Source organism: Anabrus simplex, chromosome 12, assembly GCF_040414725.1.
Source record: "Anabrus simplex isolate iqAnaSimp1 chromosome 12, ASM4041472v1, whole genome shotgun sequence".
In the NCBI taxonomy this organism is placed as follows: Eukaryota; Metazoa; Arthropoda; class Insecta; order Orthoptera; family Tettigoniidae; genus Anabrus; species Anabrus simplex.
Genome location: NC_090276.1, coordinates 59,190,014 through 59,211,477, shown reverse-complemented (window position 1 = coordinate 59,211,477; position 21,464 = coordinate 59,190,014). Strand labels below are relative to the sequence as shown.

General features: G+C 37.7%; 2 protein-coding genes across 3 annotated transcripts in view; one reads left to right on the top strand and one right to left on the bottom strand.

Annotated features, from left to right (window-relative positions):
* The window catches only part of Rheb (Ras homolog enriched in brain), a 328,978-nt gene that overhangs the window by 161,022 nt on the left and 146,492 nt on the right, over positions 1-21,464 (top strand). The window lies entirely within an intron of this gene.
* LOC136884481 (uncharacterized) overlaps positions 1-21,464 on the bottom strand; it is a 116,781-nt gene that overhangs the window by 54,705 nt on the left and 40,612 nt on the right. For both annotated transcript variants that reach the window (XM_067156680.2, XM_067156679.2), the window contains exon 4: positions 9,974-10,172. In XM_067156680.2, coding sequence (XP_067012781.2) covers positions 9,974-10,172 — 199 coding nt within the window. The remainder of the gene's footprint in view (positions 1-9,973; positions 10,173-21,464) is intronic.

The following is a 21,464-nucleotide window of genomic DNA, read 5'->3' as shown; positions in this document are numbered from 1 at the left end:
GGCATACTGCTAATACCACTGAAGTACATTTGGTGACTGATGATATGACTACAGAATCAACATTTACCAGTTCCCTTTTTGCTTTTGAAATTGTTATGAACTAATAATTCTATGAATATTAATGCAAGAAAGAGTTTGGATGATGAGCATACTCCAGATGCTAAGAATTTAGAGCTTAATTTTTTTTTCAAATTTTACACATAGTTCATCCCAGATTTTAATGTCAATAGTGTGTTTGTACATTTGTATAAGATGTATTACATTCAGGCTGACAACGGCCAACCAAGGCTGAAACTAGCCCCTAGTTTAGTAATATAATTAAAAAATATTGCATATTATAGTATTGAAAAGGTGGACCATTACGGCATTAATAATAAAATTATTATTCTGCATTCTATCCCAAAAAGAGCTACTGGGCACAACACTGTTTTATAACAAGTTGCCTTCAGCTGTTCAGGCATCATCTTGTCACAGAGACCATTGTCGTATCTCCACTTCAGCCATGACACTTTGACTCATCCGTGTGTCCAACATGTCATTGAGTATGGTATCGGTGATTCAAGGGATTTAAACTAAATGGTTTTCTTCAAATTCCAGCAGTCCATGCTAATAGTACCGACTGAGGACTGCTTTCAAGACATCCTGTCTTGAAACTTGGTTAAGAAGTTCCCGCATAAGAAGTGTGATAATCTTGCTCCCTTGATCAGTTGCATTAAGATATATGTATATTTTTCTCGTTTAAAGTGTTCTGTTGTAAATATATTTCCCGGTTAAACAGTTTAGATTTCAGAGCCCCTTGAGATAGAAAACGTCCGCTCAAAGCAGCCTATGGTTAAAACCCTCCAGTCTCCGTGCAAGTTGCACCCTGTGTTAGACCGTTCACGCGCTCGCGGTGTGTCTCTGGTGTCACGAAACCTGTGCGGGCTTGCCAAGGCCGTATGACGTCACGCTATGACAACACGGACCCCAGATGCTCGCTCTCACCTTGTGGAATCGAATCGAACCATCAGTGGAAATTTCCACACCACCGTTCCATCTAGCGGAATAGAATCTAACGGGATTCTGCGCAGCGTCGGACACATAAAGCATGCAATGGATGGTTTGATAAAACTTTAATGCAGTAATTTGCGGGCCGCGACAGGGTCAAGTCATTAATCGAGGTGGCCTAAACATTAATTAAAAACCGTAAAGTGTATTTGTCCACAACATTACTGTTAATCTACCACAAAATTGAATATTCTAACCTGTTTGATTTTCATTCCCTTGCTTATTTCTTACCAGGCATTCTCTCTTACGCTGTTGTTGCAATAATACTTATGGGTCTTGTCGTAGAGGAAATTACGTTTTTGAACTAAACTGATAAGATTTTCCGTGTCCATTATTAGTGAGGTGAACAAAAACAACTTCTCGACTCTATGCAGGAAACAACAGACTTGCCAGCAGCCAGCTGATACACATGCCGCCAAACAGCCGGCCGAAAGATCCCGATCATCTACGAAGTTGAACGAATGTTGATAGCCAACTGTGTGTTGGTGGGAGGCACACAGAGTCATTGCAATACCACGTGTTGGCGTAAAATTGAAAGTTACTTTAAATTTTACCTTTATACAAGCTAAACATTGTATTATCGTGTCACTCGTAGTTATTACATCGCATTATTAGAATGTAGCACAAGGATGAGGACATGAAATAAAATTCTCGCGGGGAAAGAAACTGTTTACGTTTAGATGTGCTAGCATTGCTACTGCGCCTTTATCACTCCCACGTAATACCCCAGATACTTTTCCATGCACTCATTTAGTGTTGGCTACTGAATGCATGATTCGAAGCAGTGTATCGATTCATTCAAGTGTCCGAGTGAATTGATTCACAGGAACGGCGAGCTCACGGCACACGATTCAGCTTACTACCAGCGGAGAGTGCTGAGTGGCGCACTCACTGGACACGCGGAAAGCCGAGCTTCCGCTGCAGCGAGACATACAGTGAGCCATGGCACACCGAAAGAATCATGAACGAGCATGGCTCAGTGAGACACAAGATACACACGGCTCCTTATCGGCACACTGGACAGTGGACACTGGCGGAGAGCTGGGCTTCCTCTGAAGCAATACATCAAAGCCACGGTACACTGAAAGAATCGTACGCTAAATGGACTCCCGAGCTCAGCTCATTTAAAAATAATACCCACTTGCATTCACTGTCCACTTCTTACAGGGAGGTTTAAATAATAGATGGATTTATTTTCAGTGTTAAAAAGGTAGTCAAAACATAATTCTAAAGTAGCTGGTAAGTAGGTAGGCTATTAGTTTATACTATTTATTAGTTTAATGAATCTTAGTATTATAACTTAGTTGACATTTGACAATTAATTAAACTCTACTCTACCCTGCCCTATGACTATGAGTCATGCTCATGACCATTCAAAAGTGCCTGTTTTATATTGGGAAGAACGGCTCAGTATTGTCTCAGTTCGTATGTCACATCGTTGCACAAGAGTTCAATAATATGTGGACAGTAAGTGAGCCGACTGACGCAATAACTTAACCGACAGTATGTTGAATCACAAAACCAGTGGGCTACTGTACATCTTGGGTAGCCTATACAAAATATGACGATTTTAAAAAATCCTCTGCTGATAGAAAAATACAGTACGTATTTTCAAAAGTGACTTAGTGAGTTGGACGTGCGGTTAGTATAGCATAGCTATGCGCTTGCATTCGGGGGATGGTGGGTTCGAATCCCACTGTCGGCAGCTGTTAAGATGGTTTTCCGTAGTTTCCCCATTTTTACACCAGGAAATCCTGGGACTGTACCTTAATTAAGGATATGGCTGCTACCTTCCTAATCCAGGACCTTCCCCATCCTGCGTCGCCGGAAACCTTCAATGTATTAGAGTGACTAGCATTTTTTTCTAAGATAGTTCATAGTATGAAGACCAGATAGCAGCAGCGAACAACGAATGCTGTTGCTGCTGTCTTACCATTACATACTACACAGATGCAGTAGGAGCGGTGACTAATGTGCCGTGAATCGGATCACTGTATTGATTCAGTAACATGAACGGAATCAAATGAATCGATTCAGTAAAATGAATCGAATGTCCCATCACTACACTCATTTCTGCAACTTCGAACCTGCGTTTCTTTTCTTTATTACCTATAACATGAGGAGGATTGAAGCGGAAAAATAAACTCAATTCTGGCTTGGCCATGGGGTACTTGCGAAACAGCCAGAAACTACGCCCATTGCCGCGACAACCAATAGGAATGCAGGGGCGATTTAGGCCTAGGTTCTAAGAATCTCTGAGAGTAAGTTGCCACATTTCCCATTTGCTGCCGTAATCCTTGAAGCAGGTTTTGGGGGTGTGAGGAAGATATAAAGCACATGCTAACAAACTGTAGTACACGTCTTGTAAGCCTAAGCTACAGATTGCCAAGCATAGTGTAGCGTCGTAATTAGTATGAGCAGGAGTTGTTGAAGTTAGTTGTACTTGTAATATCAATGTACAAACGTGAAAATGAGCGGAACTGAGGAAAGAGATCAAGTGAAAGGCACTAACAATAAAAGATAAAGTGGAGATTGTAAGGAAAGTGGAGTTATCTACACTTTCCCGTGCTGCTTTGACAAAGGAGCTGAGGATGCCGCCGTCTACCTTGAACGGCATTATAGCGAAGAAAGAAGAGATCTTTGCTTCTGCAGGGAATACTTCAGCAAATTGCAAGGAAGTTAAATCTGAAAAGTACGATGAAACAGAACAAGCTCTGCTAATATGGTTTAAACAGCAGCGAAGTTTAAACATACCTTTCAGTGGGACTATTGTTAAGGAGAAAGCAAAAAAATTGCATGCAAATTAAGGGTACCTTTTCCACATCGAACAGGTGGCTGGACCACTTTAAAAATCGAGCCAGCATTGTTTATAAAACAATTTATGGCAAATTTTTATATTGTGGCTTTCTGTTAGCAGCTCTTATATATCGGCCTATTTCGGTATTGTTCACAAACAAGGAAATCTGTTGGCTGTGTGTTTCACATGTATTTCAAAGTACATAATAAGTTTTTGGGTATTACCCCTATTAAGAAGTTTCCTGCTTAAGAAGTTTTTTTTTTGTTGCAGTCCCTTGAAAAACTTCTTAAACAGTTTCACTGTAATTGAGAATGGTTGCATATAGAAGCATCTGGAGATGCGGGGACTGTATACCACTATCCAACACTACTGTATCAATGCAAACAGTAGCAGTGAGAGGACTGAACCTGGTAAGACAACAGTGATTTCAAAAGGTGGAGAGATTCCACGTTGACACTCAACTACACTTGAAACAGATAAACTGACATATTTCAGATACTCCATGAACCTGAAGAGCTTGCCAGATCAGATTATGAAGGGACCCTATCAAATGCCTTTCATAGACGTAGGGAGTCTATCACATTTGTAGTACCACAGCTTTGACAAATTAGGAGATACGTCAACTATTGCCTTGAGCCACTATCCAGCATCAGCTCAAATATTTTCATAGTGTGGCAAGGGAGATTAATCAGTCTATACGTGTTACACTCAGTGATCTCTCTCTTCCCCTTTCAGATGGGCCTACCTGTGCTGGTGGTATTTTCCAGTTTCCTACAGGTATAAAATCAGCACCAACTGCCCTTCCGAATTTCATCTTCTTGATGGCAACCATCACTTCTGCTGATGACATTTTTGACACTGGCGTGAACCCCGAACTTGGGCCGAGGACTCAGTATAAGCAAATACAGAATTCTTCAAGGTAGGTGCTGGCATAGCAGTCAGACCATCCGTGAAGGATACCAGGTGGTTCTCTAGGATATTGTCACGTCCCGTAACGTTCATGAGGTGGCCAATGCTTCAAGAGGCACAACTGTGAGATTTGGCATGGGCGTATAAATCTGTGGATCTTCCCAGCTTGTTGAGCAGGCCATGTAAGTCCTGGTAGTGACAGTTTTTGGAAGCTGCCACTGCTCTCTTGGCATCTGTTTTAGTGAATTACCCAAATAGATAAAATTCAGAACCAAAAGATCAGAGGAGGAAGTGGTCTCTATTAAAGAAGAAATTCTAGAGATGAAATTTCACTGACACTGGTACATTAACATAACAAAAAAAAAATTCTGTGGCACTTCGAATCTGGAAGTAAATAGACAAAAATCATACGGAAGATCAAAGCAACAATGGGTGGACACTATTCACAGCTACAAGAGGGCAGCAGGTCTAACGTATGTCGATGTGAATGATGGATAGAAGTGGAGACACCGTACAAGAAGAGTGGGAAAACTGTTCAGGAGATAATGGATGCTTCCACCGTATGCTGCTTTGTTTCTGACTCAAAGAGATGATGTACAATTTTTATACAAAGTATGCCATTTTAAGGAACCTAATGTCAAGGTCTGAGGACTCCCATCTGTTTCATCTCAAGTCAGCATATCTAGAGATCATAGTTGGGTCAATGATATCACCAAAGTGCTGTAATGAAAGGCGGCAGAGGTAATTATTGTTTTAAGAGGAAGTACAACTAGACAACCATCTAACACTAATCAGACAAAAAATGGAAGGAATCCGACACTTCGAAAAATTGAGGTGTTGGCCAAAGGAAGACAAGGGTCACAAAGGGCGTGAAAATGAAAGATTCCCTAGGATTCGAAAACCTAAAACCGTTGCGGTTGAAAAGAACAAGAGTCTACCAAGTGAGGTTGGATAGGATATATGAAAGTGAGGAGCCTGGCACAAGTAAGTGGAAGCAATGCCAGGACAGCTCAGGGTCACATAGTCGCCAATCCACGCTCCCCCAGTCCAGAGCACTAGAGGCCCCTTTTAGTCTCCTCTTACAACAATCAGGGGATACCATGGGTGTTATTTTACCGCACCCACCCCCAGGGTGAATATATATCAACTTATTATATCAACTTATTAACAAGGTACAGTTGGGATGGCCAGTATAGAACATTGATTGACTAAGTAATCACAAATAAAGATGGTGGCAGGTACATCACAGATGTAAAGGTCATCCCTAGTGAAAGCATGGACAGTGACCACAGATTGTTGGTAGCAGACTTCAAACATAAGGCAAATGAAACGCAGAAACTTATTACGAAAAAACCAAGGGTTAAAACTTGGAAGTTGCAAGAAGTCCAAATAAAGGAAGAATACAAACTAAGGATTAAACAGAGTTTGCCGAAGTGTGAAGTAACCAGCGTTAATGAAGAATGGAAGGCCTTCAAAGACACCTTTGTGGGAGAAGCCAAAAACCTATGTGGAGTTACAACTTCTATCAAAAGAAAAAAGGAGACACCATGGTGGAATGATAGAGTGAAAACAGCGGTGAAAGAAAGAAACCAAATAAAGAAGGCACTGAACAAGGAAAAACAAAAACAGGGACAAGAACGAAATGAACAAGAAATTCAAAGACTCCAAGGAGTATACAGGAACAAGAAACTTGCTGTAAAGAACATTGTAAGGGAAGAAAAAGAGAAGAAATGGTATGAGTTTGCAGACAAACTGGAAGAGGACAGTAGAGGAAATATGAAATTGCTATACAGAGTAGTGAAAAACAAGCGAAGGGATCAAGAGACCATAAAAGCAATAGAACGTGATGAAAGAACTCTGAAACAAGAAGAGGGAGAAATTAAACAAGAACTCAAGATCTATTTCGAAAAGCTGCTGAATGGAGATACAGAAAACATAACGGATAGAGGAGAGGCAAGTTGAGGAACCACAACTGAACCACCAATTACATGGCTTGAGGTTGAAAATGCGCTCAAGAGCATGAAGAAAGGAAAGGCAGTGGGCATAGATGAACTAAGTGCAGATATGCTGAAAGCAACGGGAGTGCCAGGAATCCAATGGCTCTATAGACTGCTCAGCAAGATATGGGAGGAAAATACTATTCCTGAGGACTGGAAGATGGGCATCATTGTACCTCTGTTCAAGAAAGGAAGCCGACGAAAATGTACTAATTATCGTGGTATCACACTACTGTCTCATGTCCTGAAAATATTGGAAAAAATTATAGAGAACAGAATCAGAGATATTGTGGAACCAATTTTGGAAGAAGAGCAGTATGGTTTCAGACCAGGAAGGTCAACTACAGACCTTATATTTGCAATTAGGATGCTAATGGAAAAAGAATGGGAGAAGAACAAGCCTTTATTTCTAATATTTTTGGACATTGAGAAAGCATACGATAGTGTACCAAGGGAAAGAATTTGGCAATGCATGAAAGAACTTCAAGTGCGAGACAGCCTCATAGACAAAGTGAAAATGTTGTATAGTGGGAACAGAAGCTGTATTCAAGTAGGATGTGGTTTGTCGAACTGGTTTGAAACAAAGAGAGGAGTGCAGCAGGGCAGCTCATTGTCACCACTTCTATTTATTGTTGTAATGGATGTAGTAATGAAATCTATTAAAAGAAAAGAACATGGAGATATCAAAGCCTTCACATTTGCAGATGATGTTGCGATCTGGAGTGACTCAGAAGAGGAATTGGGAGAGAGAATACAAAGCTGGAATGAGGAGTTTAAGAAATATGGTTTAAACATCAGCAAGACCAAGACAGTGGTGATGAAAGTGTATGGGGAAGGAGCAGAACCAATAGTCAGGTTAAATGAAGCTCAACTGGACAGCGTTCCAGTTTTCAAATACTTGGGTAGCGTTATATCAAATGACAACCTAGCAAAACATGAGGTGAACAATCGAATCAATAAGGCAACACAATTTTACCACCAGGTAAGAGAACTGCTGTGGGATGAGCAAATACCCATGAAAACAAAAATGACATTGTACAAGTCCTATTATACACCAATTCTTACATAAAGTCTCGAAACCACAACACTAACCAATAGAGATAATTCCAAACTTCAAGCAGCTGAAATGAAATTCCTACGCACTATGATCCAGAAAACCAGGAAAGACAGGATTAGGAATGAGAAAATTAGAGAAGAACTAGGAATAGATGATTCTCTCCTCGATAAGATTCAGATATCAAGACTGAAGTGGTTTGGTCACATGAAGAGGATGCCAGTAAACAGAACTGCAAGGAAGGAATTTGACAGAAAGGTAGAAGGAAGACGACCCGTGGGAAGGCTACGAAGGAAATGGATAGATTTAGTTAAGAGCGATGTACTGCTGAGAGGTCATGATTGGGACAAGTTGGTGGAGGAAGAATGGTACAAGGACAGGATGAGATGGAGGAGGCTCATATACCACACCCGGGAAACTGGAGATGGTTTAGGATGATGATGATGATGATGATGATGATGATGATTTTCAAGTAGATTCATATGAAGCTGCTGATGTCTATGGAACTGCAATAATGCTGATTAGTTTCCTGAGGAAACAAAACCTGCCATTCATTCATAAATTTTGGGCACCTACATTTCATTTTTGTTGCCATGGTGGCTGGGCATCTGAATTTGTCCTGTGCTCCATTGCACAACTGTCCAGTAAAAATTGTAACTAACATTAAATTCCTGTTCCAGGAAATAAACAGTAAACCCAACATATCTTCCTGCATGCTCTCATCAACCTGTTCATGGAGTTCAGAAGAGTAACATTGTGCAACTGGCCGGGTCTTGCATCATCAACACACTTTAAACAATCTTCATGGAAACATTCTTTCCTAAATAGAGCGTAGCGATTTTCATGTTGTACAACCAACACAGTAATGAACAGCAAAGAACAACAACTTTTTTATTGTAAGCTGCTGTACCTCGCACCGACACAGATAGGTCTTAAGGCGACAATGGGATAGAAAAGGGCTACAAGTGGGAAGGAAGGGGCTAGGAGTGTGAAGGAAGCGTCCATGACACTAATTAAGGTACAGCCCCAGCATATGCCTGGTGTGAAAATGGGAAACCATGGAAAACCATCTTCAGGGCTGCCGACAGTGGAGTTCGAACCCACTATCTCCTAAATACTGGATACTGGCCGCACTTAAGCGACTGCAGCTATCGAGCTCGGTGAACAACAACTTGTTGCCGTGAATGAGAATATTCAAAAGTATAGTATGAAAATCAGCAGAAAAAAAGCAAGATCATGGTGATATCAAAAGGAGAAAAACAAGGTAAAGTCATTTTGAAAAATTTGTGGTCAAAGCCTAGAAATTGTTAACAGCTTCAAAAACCTAGGGAGTGAATTAGAGCAGGATACAAGGCTGGACATAGAGATTAGCAAGAGGGTACAACAGAGTAAGAATCACTGTCTAGAATAAGGGTACGTTTATGCTGCAACTTCGCTGCTGTCACCTGGATGCTCGCCCTAGCACCTTGCTGCTGCTATAGCCAAAGTGCTCGTCATGGAGCTTTTACCCTGCAGCAGTCCTGCTCTCATGCTGCTGGCAGCTCACATTTGCAGTCTGAAATTCATTGTGTGAAGATGTTCTTGTCTGCTGGGAGTTTACTTACACATTCTGCATTCTTTTGCCACTTCATTCCATAGTTTGTCCAGTTTCAACCTGTTATGACGTCCCGCATGCCACTGGTTCCGAATTGCATTTCTTTTTAAGACAGCTGATATCAGCATTTGTTCAAAATCGTCACCCATAGCAGAAACGAAACAGTACAACACAGAATCGGAAGAAGTTCAGATAGCTATAGTGATCACAAAACACCTGTGCAGAAAGCAGAGAAAGGAGTGGTGGGAGAACAGGTGACCCTGAAAGAACCCATCACCGTCCAAGTTACAGGAGAGCCAGTGATGTACCAGGCTCGCTCGCCACCAAATACCTCTCTCCTGGTTATGTGGTATCAAAAACCATATACTTTCACCAGGCATTAAGTATACTGATAGGGATATTTAAAAATTATAAGACAGTTATATAATATTTTCACAGGGCTCACATTTTGATTAAACAATAAAACATTTGGAATATTACGCTACTCCATTTCTTTAACATAATTTCATCACTATTTTGTCCTGTCTTTATTATACTGTACATGCTAAGGAAATTAAAGCAACTGAGTAACTTACGTAGTCTTTAACAAGGGGTGCCGAGTCCAAGCCAAAATCTGATATCTTGATTCCATCAAACTGGCTCAGGTTAGTAGGCAGCCCAAGATAGAGAGAGGAACCATTGGAATTGTTTGGGTAATGATCATTCCATGGTGTCCCAGACAGGTTGTTACCATTATACATGGAGTAGATATCTGCATCTCTTTGAGATGACAACCTGTAACAAAAAACTCTTTAGGAGGTACGGAAAGAAAGAAAAAATAATTCATTGTATGAGAGACAAAAGCTTCTCAATTTCTTAAGTGCATTCTAAATGTCTATGAAAGAAGTGCTAGAGATTAACTGGATAGGCAGTTAAATCACCTACTTTTAAAACAAACGGATTTAGACTTAATTTGTGTATCACTTACAAAAATAACATTAACTTGTCTGGTAAGCAAAGACAAACCATCTAGTGCTCTCACTCTTTCATTGCACCCTGTTTCATTTTCAGTTACTTTCCCACTTGTCTTCACAGACTTCCAATTGTTTCCCTTAATAAGATTATTTCATCTCCGTCTTCACTCAAATTCATGGCAACTGACCCCTTATCGAGTCCTGTTAGTCTGCTCTCTCTTTTTTTTCAAAAGTTCTCACACCTTGATCTCTCACATCTTCCTTGCCAGTACTTTTGGTATGTAAAACTCTTTCCAATCTGGTAGAAATAAGCACGAGTCACTCTCAAGGCTCTCATTAGGTATTACAGTGAAACCTCGATTCTCCGTTTTTGGAGGGACCTCGGAGAAAAAAAAAAAACGTACAATACGGAAAAACGGAAAATCCGGGAAGGAATTAAAACTGTCAAAAGTTTGACTATACTTCACAGTAATGAAACACATTGAACCCATAATTCTACGATGAAAAAAAAAAATTTAATAATTCCAAATATTTATTTCAGCTACAAACAACTTTTTGAGAGTAGCCATGTTTTATTTCAAGAGTCTCTCTGTCTCGTGGGAACGAACTGTCCGTGACAAGCGAGGCGCGAGCTCGTGAAATGCTGGGATACGGCGGTGGACCTCGAGTAATGGATAATTTGTAAATTTCAAGAATTCCTACATAACAAGAGATTTAGGCGACATGGTAAATCCAGGATCTAAATTATTTATAAACCATATGTGAAGATAGAATCCCCAGGGTAAATATAAATGCAGTTAGGCCTGGAGAAAAGTTTGAGTCCTGCTCCTGAATTAGCGACACGTGCCAAGGCCAATAGATGACAAAAAATGCCGCGAAACGCCAGGGCAGAAATAATTCATTTCGCCCGTTGCAAGTATGGGAGAATATTAAATTAACACCGTAATGAATCTTAAGTCTGTCTGAAGTTACGGAATAAATTTCAAGAAAATTGGTCCAGTGGATGAGGAATCAGCAGCTTACATAACCAAGCCTCGTGGAGAGAGTATAAATGAAACGTCCCTCCGCATATTTAACACACTCCGTCTCATGGTCTGAACATCTTGATTTATGAATTTCATTTTCCGTATTGACATTTACCAATCGTCATAAAAGGAAAGAAAAATTCCACCTAATCAATACATTTATTTTCTTGTAAAGTATTACAATCTAGGACCGGTTTCGACCCTTCATAGGTCATCCTCAGCTATATCAGAATCACATTTGCATTTCTATCTTATACCTCTGAAAGACCTTCATGATATATTGTTTCATAATTTTCAGTGAAAACTTATCTTAAAAACTTACAAATTTCTAAGCGTTGTGTTAAAATTAAAATTACAAAACTTTGTCTATTATATACATGCCCTTTGGCTGACAAAATGTGTCCTTGGGTTGATTAAGCATCTATCTTAGGTATTGTTGCTTATTCTGTTGAATTGATTCCCTTTTATACTGTACAATCGTGAATAGACTATCAGTAAAATTTGATAGATAAAGCTTGCGTGATAATTATAATAAAATATCATGTTACATCTTTATACCATATTCCTGGAGTGATATTTTAGGTAGAATATAAATGCATGTTGACCTCTATAAAATATTTTTACATAAACACACTAATATATTTTAAAGTCTAATCATTGTACTTTAAAGTCTAAAATACTTATTGCTTTGGATCTTGCGTTGCTATGTGGTAAAATATTGTAACAATTTGTCTTATGTAACATCAGATATTGATAATATTTAAATATGCCGTGTATGGTTGGCTTTTAAGTCTAATGATTAAATGTCAGTTCCTTCTTGCATAAAATTACAAGTTTCATATTATGTTGATTATGTATTGTATAAAACATAAATGTCTATTAAATAGAATGCTTATCATTTACTACAGAAGTTTTTTAAAAATACTTGAATGTCTAGTAATATAGTCAGTGTATTAGTGACACTGAAACGTGTTGGCCTTGATTCTTGCGTAATATTTCCATAATTTGCCTTTTTTTTTTTTTTTTTATATATGTCGAATGTTGGTCTTTATAGGTTCCATTTGTAAATAACAGCACTTTCCTATAATTGTGAAATGGATCAATATAAGCTTGATACGTGTTAAATTATGCAATATATGTGTGATTCACTTCTGGCCTAACTTCTGGAGTTTTCTCCCATCAAATGCCGTAAGAATGTGGTGGTTCCTTTCCCTTTTTGAGGCTGATAAAGTCTGTAAGTCAAAATGAATGAAGTGAATTAGATTTCAATAGAAGTGTAATATTGTGTGAATTTGTAAAGCCTGAATTAATTTACTTACTGCTGGATGTTTGAAATGAGAGTTTCTTGGCCGTTTGACCAGTAATGTACCTCGTACTGATGGTTCTAGTGTTGTCTGTTGTGAGAGGGGCGGAGGGATAAGTAGGGGAGGTTATTACGTGTGTATGGGCGGAGTCACTGAGGTTCGCTGTCTGCGCCGTAGCTTGTGTATGACGTCGTCTGTTGACTATTTTGACGTAGTCGTTTTTTAAGACAGGAAAGATTTTATTGAACAAAATATTAGTTTTTTCAGATAACTCATTTATGTTATAATTAGGATTTGCATACTGATCTAGTGTTATATATAATTCTTCACTTATATTAAGCAAAGGACCTTTAGGTTCTACATTTAATATTTTTAAATCGTTATTTATGTCCGTAAAATTGTGCTTATATTCATGCATATGTTGCCCTATTGCCGAGAAATGATTATGCCTAATTGCGTTTACGTGCTCATTATATCTAGTCGTGAAATTCCATTTGCATTTCTATCTTATTTATCAAATTTTACTGATAGTCTATTCACGATTGTACAGTATAAAAGGGAATCGATTCAACAGAATAAGCAACAATAACTAAGATAGATGCTTAATCAACCCAAGGACGCATTCTGTCAGCCAAAGGGCATGTATATAATAGACAAAGTTTTGTAATTTTAATTTTTAATTTTAACACAACGTTTAGAAATTTGTAAGTTTTTAAGATAAGTTTTCACTGAAAATTATGAAACAATATATCATGAAGGTCTTTCAGAGGTATAAGATAGAAATGCAAATGTGATTCTGATATAGCTGAGGAAGACCTATGAAGGGTCGAAACCGGTCCTAGATTGTAATACTTTACAAGAAAATAAATGTATTGATTAGGTGGAATTTTTCTTTCCTTTTATGATGATGGTCTGAACAGCGAAGCCCACGTCATTCGTCTGCAAGAAAGTGTGGGTTTTTTTTTTTTCTCAAAGTAGCTTGTTACATATTCGTGTCAATGGTTCAAATAGAATATTAAAGAAAAAGGTGATAGAAATTTTCCTGAACTGCTGCCGATGAAAACTTTGAAGGATTAGGTATTTGGTTAAATACGTAGCTGAGTTTCTCCCTGTGTTACAATTATGTGCGTTTAATATTTGTCAAAATTGAAGTCTGGAGGCTGGCCGCGAGGTCTGATTATCTTATCTGTTTGGAAAACCTGGCTAGCAGTAGTGTAAACGACAGCAGGGTCTTGGGAAAACTGTGGCAGTCGCCATTTGAGAGGCGTGCTCATCGCACGTTAAACGCCAAGAAAGTGCGGTATTTGCGGTGTTAATAAGCTTAAGTTGTATATATATAAGAAGATTATGTCAAATGTAGCCATGGAAGACTAAGCACGAGGTCATCTGGTTAAATGCAGCCAGAATCCACGATGATGACTACGATTACAGGTCTGTAAATATATTTGTATCCATGTTGTAGTTATAATTTGTTTGTCCCAATAAATTTCCAGTGCGTGTGTCGAATTGATATTTAATAATGATCAGGCAAATGTGTTATATTTCTGGTCGTCGTGTGAAACTCTTCAGGGCTGTAAAATTTATGTCAAGAAACTATAAAATGCAAAGTTTAAATAATGTATTAATATTCTTTGAAATATTGTTCAACTCACGTAAAATTAGGGTGATAACGATCATGTAGTTGTGGTGAATGTCTTAGTTTCGAATATCGTACGAGTTCAGAAATTTTTTGTCGAAATAATAATAATATTTACAGCAGGATAAAATTTTTCTATGTTAAAAGTGTATTTAACAGTTATGTTCAATAAGGTGTGCGTTTGTCTCGAAATCCAGTAAAGTCTGATAAAGTCATGTTTTTATTCGTGGGAAGTTAAATTTTGTGACATCGTGTATATCGGTGATATGGGAAATCACGGTGTTGTGTTGTATTCCTGAGGTCCGAAAGTTGTAGTAAAAAGAAAAAAAAAAAAGAAAAAGGATTTTTATAAAAGTTGTTTGTCATGAGAGGACTGAGGTTTGAAAAGTCTTGGAACAGAAGAAACGGGATTGTGTCAGAATGATATGTTGAGATAAGAGTTGTATAGATGTTGAAGGCAGAGGAAGCCTGTATTTCATGTGAAATACCGCCATGAGAGGCTATGAGAATGAATTTTTGTGACAGGCTATATTTGCTGATGGCGAAGAATTTTTGAGACAGGCTGTATGTTAAATGTGATATTTCTGTGGCAGGCTGTAGTATATTCCGCTTACAATCCGGAAAAGCTGACCGAGTGAAGGTTGGTTCAAGATAAGTATTGTGTGATGCACAGTAAGATTTCAAGTTAAGATCCCCAATGAAAAACAATTTCTGTTGAAAATTGTAGTTCTTGACAGTTAAATCCAAGTGACTAGTTTACGTAAAGACAGCATAATGAATATTATAGTATACGACCTCAAGGGTAGAAGAGCATTCTGAATACACGGTTGGTGTTATTTGACTGTAATGACAAAATTTCCACTCGGAAAATTTCATAAATTACGAGACGATAATTTATCATTAAATCATAAACATTGTGGGATGAGATATTGAACGTTCTTAAAGCAATAGTTTGGCTGTGTAGACTCACTGAATTTCGCTTCACTGGATAGGTAATGGATATGGATATTTGGAATAGTGAGATGGTAGGCGATTTGAGGGCCTCACCGTAGAGTTACGTCGTGGATTTTTGCGGTGGTAATGATTAAAGTTTGGCGATATTCACGTAATGTTAGACTTGTGTTGAAAATCATTATTTTTTCCAAACTTCATTGTGTATTTAAAGATAAAAACTTCATTGTTCCGTATTGAAATTATTGATGTTAAAAATTAAATGAATGAAAAGGAGGTTCAACCTATTCAATACTTAAAAGAAAGAAATGCAGTAATCACATTCCTATTTAAATGGGACCGGTTTCGACCTTAGTCCAGGTCATCATCAGCCATAAAAACATGTACAATGTTTATGAATATAGGGAGGTCAGTTTCACACTTTGATAGGCACAAAGACACGACACCACATTCTGTCATACACAAAGTCACAACACTATCAACTAATATACGAAGATCAAAAATAACTTGAAGTCGCAGACGAATAGATTTGTAGTAGAAAGCCGCCAGCTCTTGGTGATCAGCGCGGCACATTCAAGGTCATGCGCTGCGGTCGGACGCCAAAGTAGAGTGGAGAATGTTTTGAAAGTCTAGAATTTGTCACGGTTGCGGGAAGTTAAGTACGTATATAAATATACGACGCAAATCAGTATAATTGAATGAGTACTTGTACTCGTGCTAAGTTCTTGGAAAACAGTTGACTTGAAAAAACAATTGTAGAGAGAAGAAAAAATGTAGTAAAAAGCGCAATATCGGAAAACAAATGAAAACTTATATGCACAGTGAGCTATTTTTTAAATGAAAAATTTTTAGGTTATGATTGAAGTAGTCGAAGTTGGCGCAAGACAAGAGTTAAAATTTGAAAGAGGAGAACCGAAATGAAGGTAGTGTTTTTTTTGTTTTTTAGTTAAATAGAGAAGTAAAAATAAATTAAATGAGGAAGATTGATAGTGAAATAAGAGAAAGAATAAAATAAATTGAAGATGGTAATGAGGAAGGATAAGATAGGGAAAAAAAGGAGGGGTAGTTTAGGGTGGGTTAGGAGGGTGGGTTATTGGAGGTAGAAAATGTGGGTGGGAACTATGTAAGGCATGGAAAATAGAATTGGGGTTTTGGAATTTGGAATTTTTGAGAAGAAGAATTAGGAAGTCAAAAAGGATATTGGGTTTTTCAGAAATGTCGTTTAAATTGAAATTAGGGTTGAAGTACTGGTCAAGGTGGATAAAGCAATTTTCAGTAATGTTTAAGAGGGGGCCTTTGTTAATGATTTTAAGTATATTTATGTCATTGTCAATACTGGTGAAACTATGTTTGGAGTCTTGTATGTGCTGTCCTATGGCAGAGAATCTGTTGTATTTAATGGAATAGACATGTTCAGAGTACCTGATATTGAAGTTGCGGCCAGTTTGTCCGACGTAGGAGGAATTGCAGTTGTTGCATTTAAATCTGTATACACCAGATTTAGAAAAAGCATTAGAATTATTTAGAGATTTAGAGTTGTGTAAGATATCAAGACTTCTATTGTTAGTTCTAAAAGAAATTTTCATATTATGTTTTTTAAAAATATTAGTTATTTTATAAGCATCCTGAGTGAAAGTGAAGGTGGAAAAAGCAGTTGGTTTAATTGTGTCTTTAGATAAAGTGGTTTTTGGACGGTGTTTGAATTTGTTGATGATGCGGTTAATGAAGGAGTTGTTAAAGCCATTAAATTTAGCAATGTTGCGGATGGTGTTTAATTCATAATTTAAATCTTTTTTGGACATAGGGGTGTTGAAAGCACGAAAAATTAAGCTGTTATAAGTAGCACGTTTATGAGCTTGGGGGGGTGTGAAGAATCTTGTCTTATTGTAGTTGCTGTTTGGGTTGGTTTTCTGAAAATTTTGTAAGATAAGGAAGAAGGATGTCTAGTAATAGTTAGGTCTAGAAAATTAAGAGTTTGGTTGTGTTCTGATTCGAGGGTGAATTTAATCTTAGAGTCTAAGTTGTTGAGATGAAGAAGTGTAGAGGCTGCGTTGGTTGATTCCTCATTTAATATTACTAATGTGTCATCGACATATCTCGCCCAAAAGAGGATGTTGGAGAAATTATTATTATTATTAATTCTTGTGTTTTCTAAGAAGTCGAGGTAAATTTCAGCAAGAATGCCAGAAGCAGGTGAGCCCATAGCCAAGCCATCTTGTTGATAAATGGTGTTGTCAAAGGTAAAATAATTATTGTTGAGAACTAATTTTAAAATAGACATGAAGTCTTGAATTTCAAGTTTACTTAGGTTACTGAATTTGTTTAGGTTGTTGTTTATAATGGGGAATAATTTTGGAATTGGAATACTAGGGTACATGTTGACAATGTCAAAAGAATGGAGAGAAAAATTTGGTTGGATTTCAAAATTCTTTAATTTGTTGATTAGATCAGAAGTGTTTTTGATAGATTTGTTGGATAAAAATCGATAATTTTTTAGTAAAAATGTTTGGATGAATTTAGAAGTGTTGTATAGGGGACTGGGTCTGTAATTGATAATTGGACGGATAGGAATGTTAGTTTTGTGAATTTTAGGGAGGGCTTTGGCAGTGGGTAGTCCAGGGTTCATGTTTATTAGTTTAGTTTTTTCTTGATCTGTAAGGAGAAAAGAAGCGTTTTTTAAAGTATGTTTGAGTAGGCGTTGGATTTTTGTGGTTGGGTCTTTTTTTATTATAGAAAAAGAAGGGTCACTGAAAAAGTTTTTGGTTTTATCTAAGTAGTCAGTTTTATCCATTATGACAGTAGTGTTGCCTTTATCAGATTTGGTGATAATGAGATTATTGTCATTGATTTTCTTTTTAAGATCTGAAATGGTTTTATTATCTTTAATTAAATTAATATTATTATTATTATTATTATTATTATTATTAATAAGAGAAGTGTTTTTGTTATTGTTAATGAAGATTTTTTCAAGTTTCCTTTTTACTTCATATCTGATTTCATCTTGTTCATCTGTTGGCATTTTGTTAATGGCTATTTCAGATTCAATAATTAAATTGGTGGCTACATTTTAAGTGTTGAGATTGGGCCAATTGTGTTTGAAGCCCTTCGAAAGAATTGAGTTTTCATCATCACTCAGCGTTGTTTTAGATAGATTTACAATGGGAGGGTGGAATTGTTCAATAGTTTTCGAGGGTGTGTTACGGTTCTTAAACCGGAATTTATGTGAAGAAGAGTTGTTCTTAAGAATTTTGAGTTTTTTCTCTAGGGTTTGTTGTTTGATTGACAGTGCATGAAATAATTTATTGTCTACTTGAGTTAGGAAGAGGTTCCATTGTGCACTCGGGAGAAGATTAGCAATTTCAAGATGTGTTTCGTATAATCTGTTGTTTAAAAATGATTTTTTCTTGTATAAGAAACGAATTTCGTTTTTTAACCAAATTTTGTTGGTTATTTTTTGGGTTTTTAACATGTGAGGAGAAGAAATGTTTTTTCTGGTACAACTTTGAAGAAATTTGGGGGTAAGATTGTAGGATATGCATTGTTTCAGGAAGTCGATGTCTTTTCCTAATTTAGCGATCTTGATCTTAAGGCCCATGTAAGAGAAGGCTTTTTGTTTAGCTTGGTTAGCTTGTGCATTTAAAGATAAAAACTTCATTGTTCCGTATTGAAATTATTGATGTTAAAAATTAAATGAATGAAAAGGAGGTTCAACCTATTCAATACTTAAAAGAAAGAAATGCAGTAATCACATTCCTATTTAAATGGGACCGGTTTCGACCTTAGTCCAGGTCATCATCAGCCGTAAAAACATGTACAATGTTTATGAATATAGGGAGGTCAGTTTCACACTTTGATAGGCACAAAGACACGACACCACATTCTGTCATACACAAAGTCACAACACTATCAACTAATATACGAAGATCAAAAATAATTTGAAGTCGCAGACGAATAGATTTGTAGTAGAAAGCCGCCAGCTCTTGGTGATCAGCGCGGCACATTCAAAGTCATGCGCTGCGGTCGGACGCCAAAGTAGAGTGGAGAATGTTTTGAAGGTCTAGAATTTGTCACGGTTGCGGGAAGTTAAGTACGTATATAAATATACGACCCAAATCAGTATAATTGAATGAGTACTTGTACTCGTGCTAAGTTCTTGGAAAACAGTTGACTTGAAAAAACAATTGTAGAGAGAAGAAAAAATGTAGTAAAAAGTGCAATATCGGAAAACAAATGAAAACTTATATGCACAGTGTATGTCGAGATCGTGTTTGAGTTGTGGATTGCTTGCCACACGTTATTCATTTATCAATTTCATGTTTATTAACAAAATAGGGACTTAGCTGCATTTCCCGACTTGCGTTCATTCTGTGGCAAGATTTGTTTCATTGTGTGCTATTCATTTCGACAAGGTTTACAGCTAAAAATATCAAAGAGTGTGTTTGAAGTTACGATTTCGCCTGACATTCTAGAGGAAGCGTAGACAACCCAATTTCCGCTCGACAATAGATTTAGGACGTCACGTTATCCTAGGAGTATACTGATGATGAGATGTCCCAGTTCACGCTCAACGATAGGTTTAGGAAGGTGTATGTACAAAGAGGTTAGTGTTAGGGTGTGTATACATTAGGTAGGGCCGACGATAGGTTTAGGATGTCGGCTGTACATACTCAAGTCTTAGATTAGGTGTTTTTGCGAAGTGACTTGAGAGATGGTAGTGTCTGCAGTAGTGTATGCAATGCGAAGAGTGTTAGCTAAGTAACAGCGAAGCCATGTTTTGCGCACAGCCCTTACTCGCTGGAAGGTGTTTACCTAAGATTATGGAAACACTAGTGGCATGAATGTGAGGGTTGTCCAATATTGGGTACTGAGCTAACGGTGATTTGAATATTACTGCAGTGTGCCACCCGTGTTTGAGTTCAATGAACTTCAGTATTTTATTTTGTTACGGGCTTAATTGTTTTGTCGTTCTGACGTCCGATTGCTTTGCTAGTGTGTGTGTTGACACTTAGTTTATTTATGTGAGACTTGAGTTACGAATGCAGGTTTGATTCGTCAGCTGGGAATATATTTTATTTTTCAATTTTTGTCGTTCTTTCATTTTTATAATGAATAGTTGATTGTGGTCGATCAATAACTTTGTAGCTAGTTTGTTGGGACAAACAGTAAGTAGATGGATCTGTAATGGTAGTCATCGTTGTAGAGGAAATAACTCCTATGTTTTTTATTTTACCATGTGGACCTGAAATTTTATTAAGCATAACGTAACCATTTATAACCTGAAAGTTGGTTTTATAATATTTTTTAAGGGATTTACCACTTTTTATTTAGCTTCAGTGTTTGGCATTTCTTCTACATGCGTGATGAATAAGCGTTTCCTGAATTTCGCAGTTTTGTTCCTCTAGAACGACGTAACATAAGATCCTCTCGGATCGTGTTGTTGTTGGTTCCTTCTGAACAGCTGTTACGTTTAGCATCAAGATTATTTTATAACTTAAGGGTGTCACGAGATGACAATACATGGTGGAATTTTATTTTCAATTGTGAATGCTGCTGTTAACTTGTAATGAACACCATGCTTTCCAGTAATAGTTCGCAACCTATCCAAAACAACTGATAGTAAATTTGGTTCGATTAAGGGTCCATTCGAGCCTCCGTGGCTCAGACGGCAGCGCGTCAGTCTCTCACCGCTGGATACCGTGGTTCAAATCCCGGTTACTCCATGTGAGATTTGTGCTGGACAAAGCGGAGGCGGAACAGGTTTTTCTCTGGGTACTCCGGTTTTCCCTGTCATCTTTCATTCCAGCAACACTCTCCTTTCTCATTTCATAGCATTTATCAGTCATTAATAAAAATCACTTTGGGAGTGGCGACCCCATCGTACTAACAGCCTATATACGATTAATTCATTTAATTCCTGACCCCGTCAATGACTGGAAAACAGGTTGTAGGTTTTCATTTTCATAAGGGTCCATTCGGCGGGTGTTTCTATATCTGACAGGGTGTTTGACTGGTGGATAACCTTAATTAAGAATAAATCTGGAACTCTATTTGTTGAGGTCAGATTTTCCACGGATTGTGTGGATTAATTCTCAGTTATCGTTTGGACCAATAGGTGCCCGATTTTCAGGTTTTCTTTTCACTTTCCAGTTTCGCCGTCCACTAATCTGTTATATTTCTACTTTTCCTCGAAGAAAATT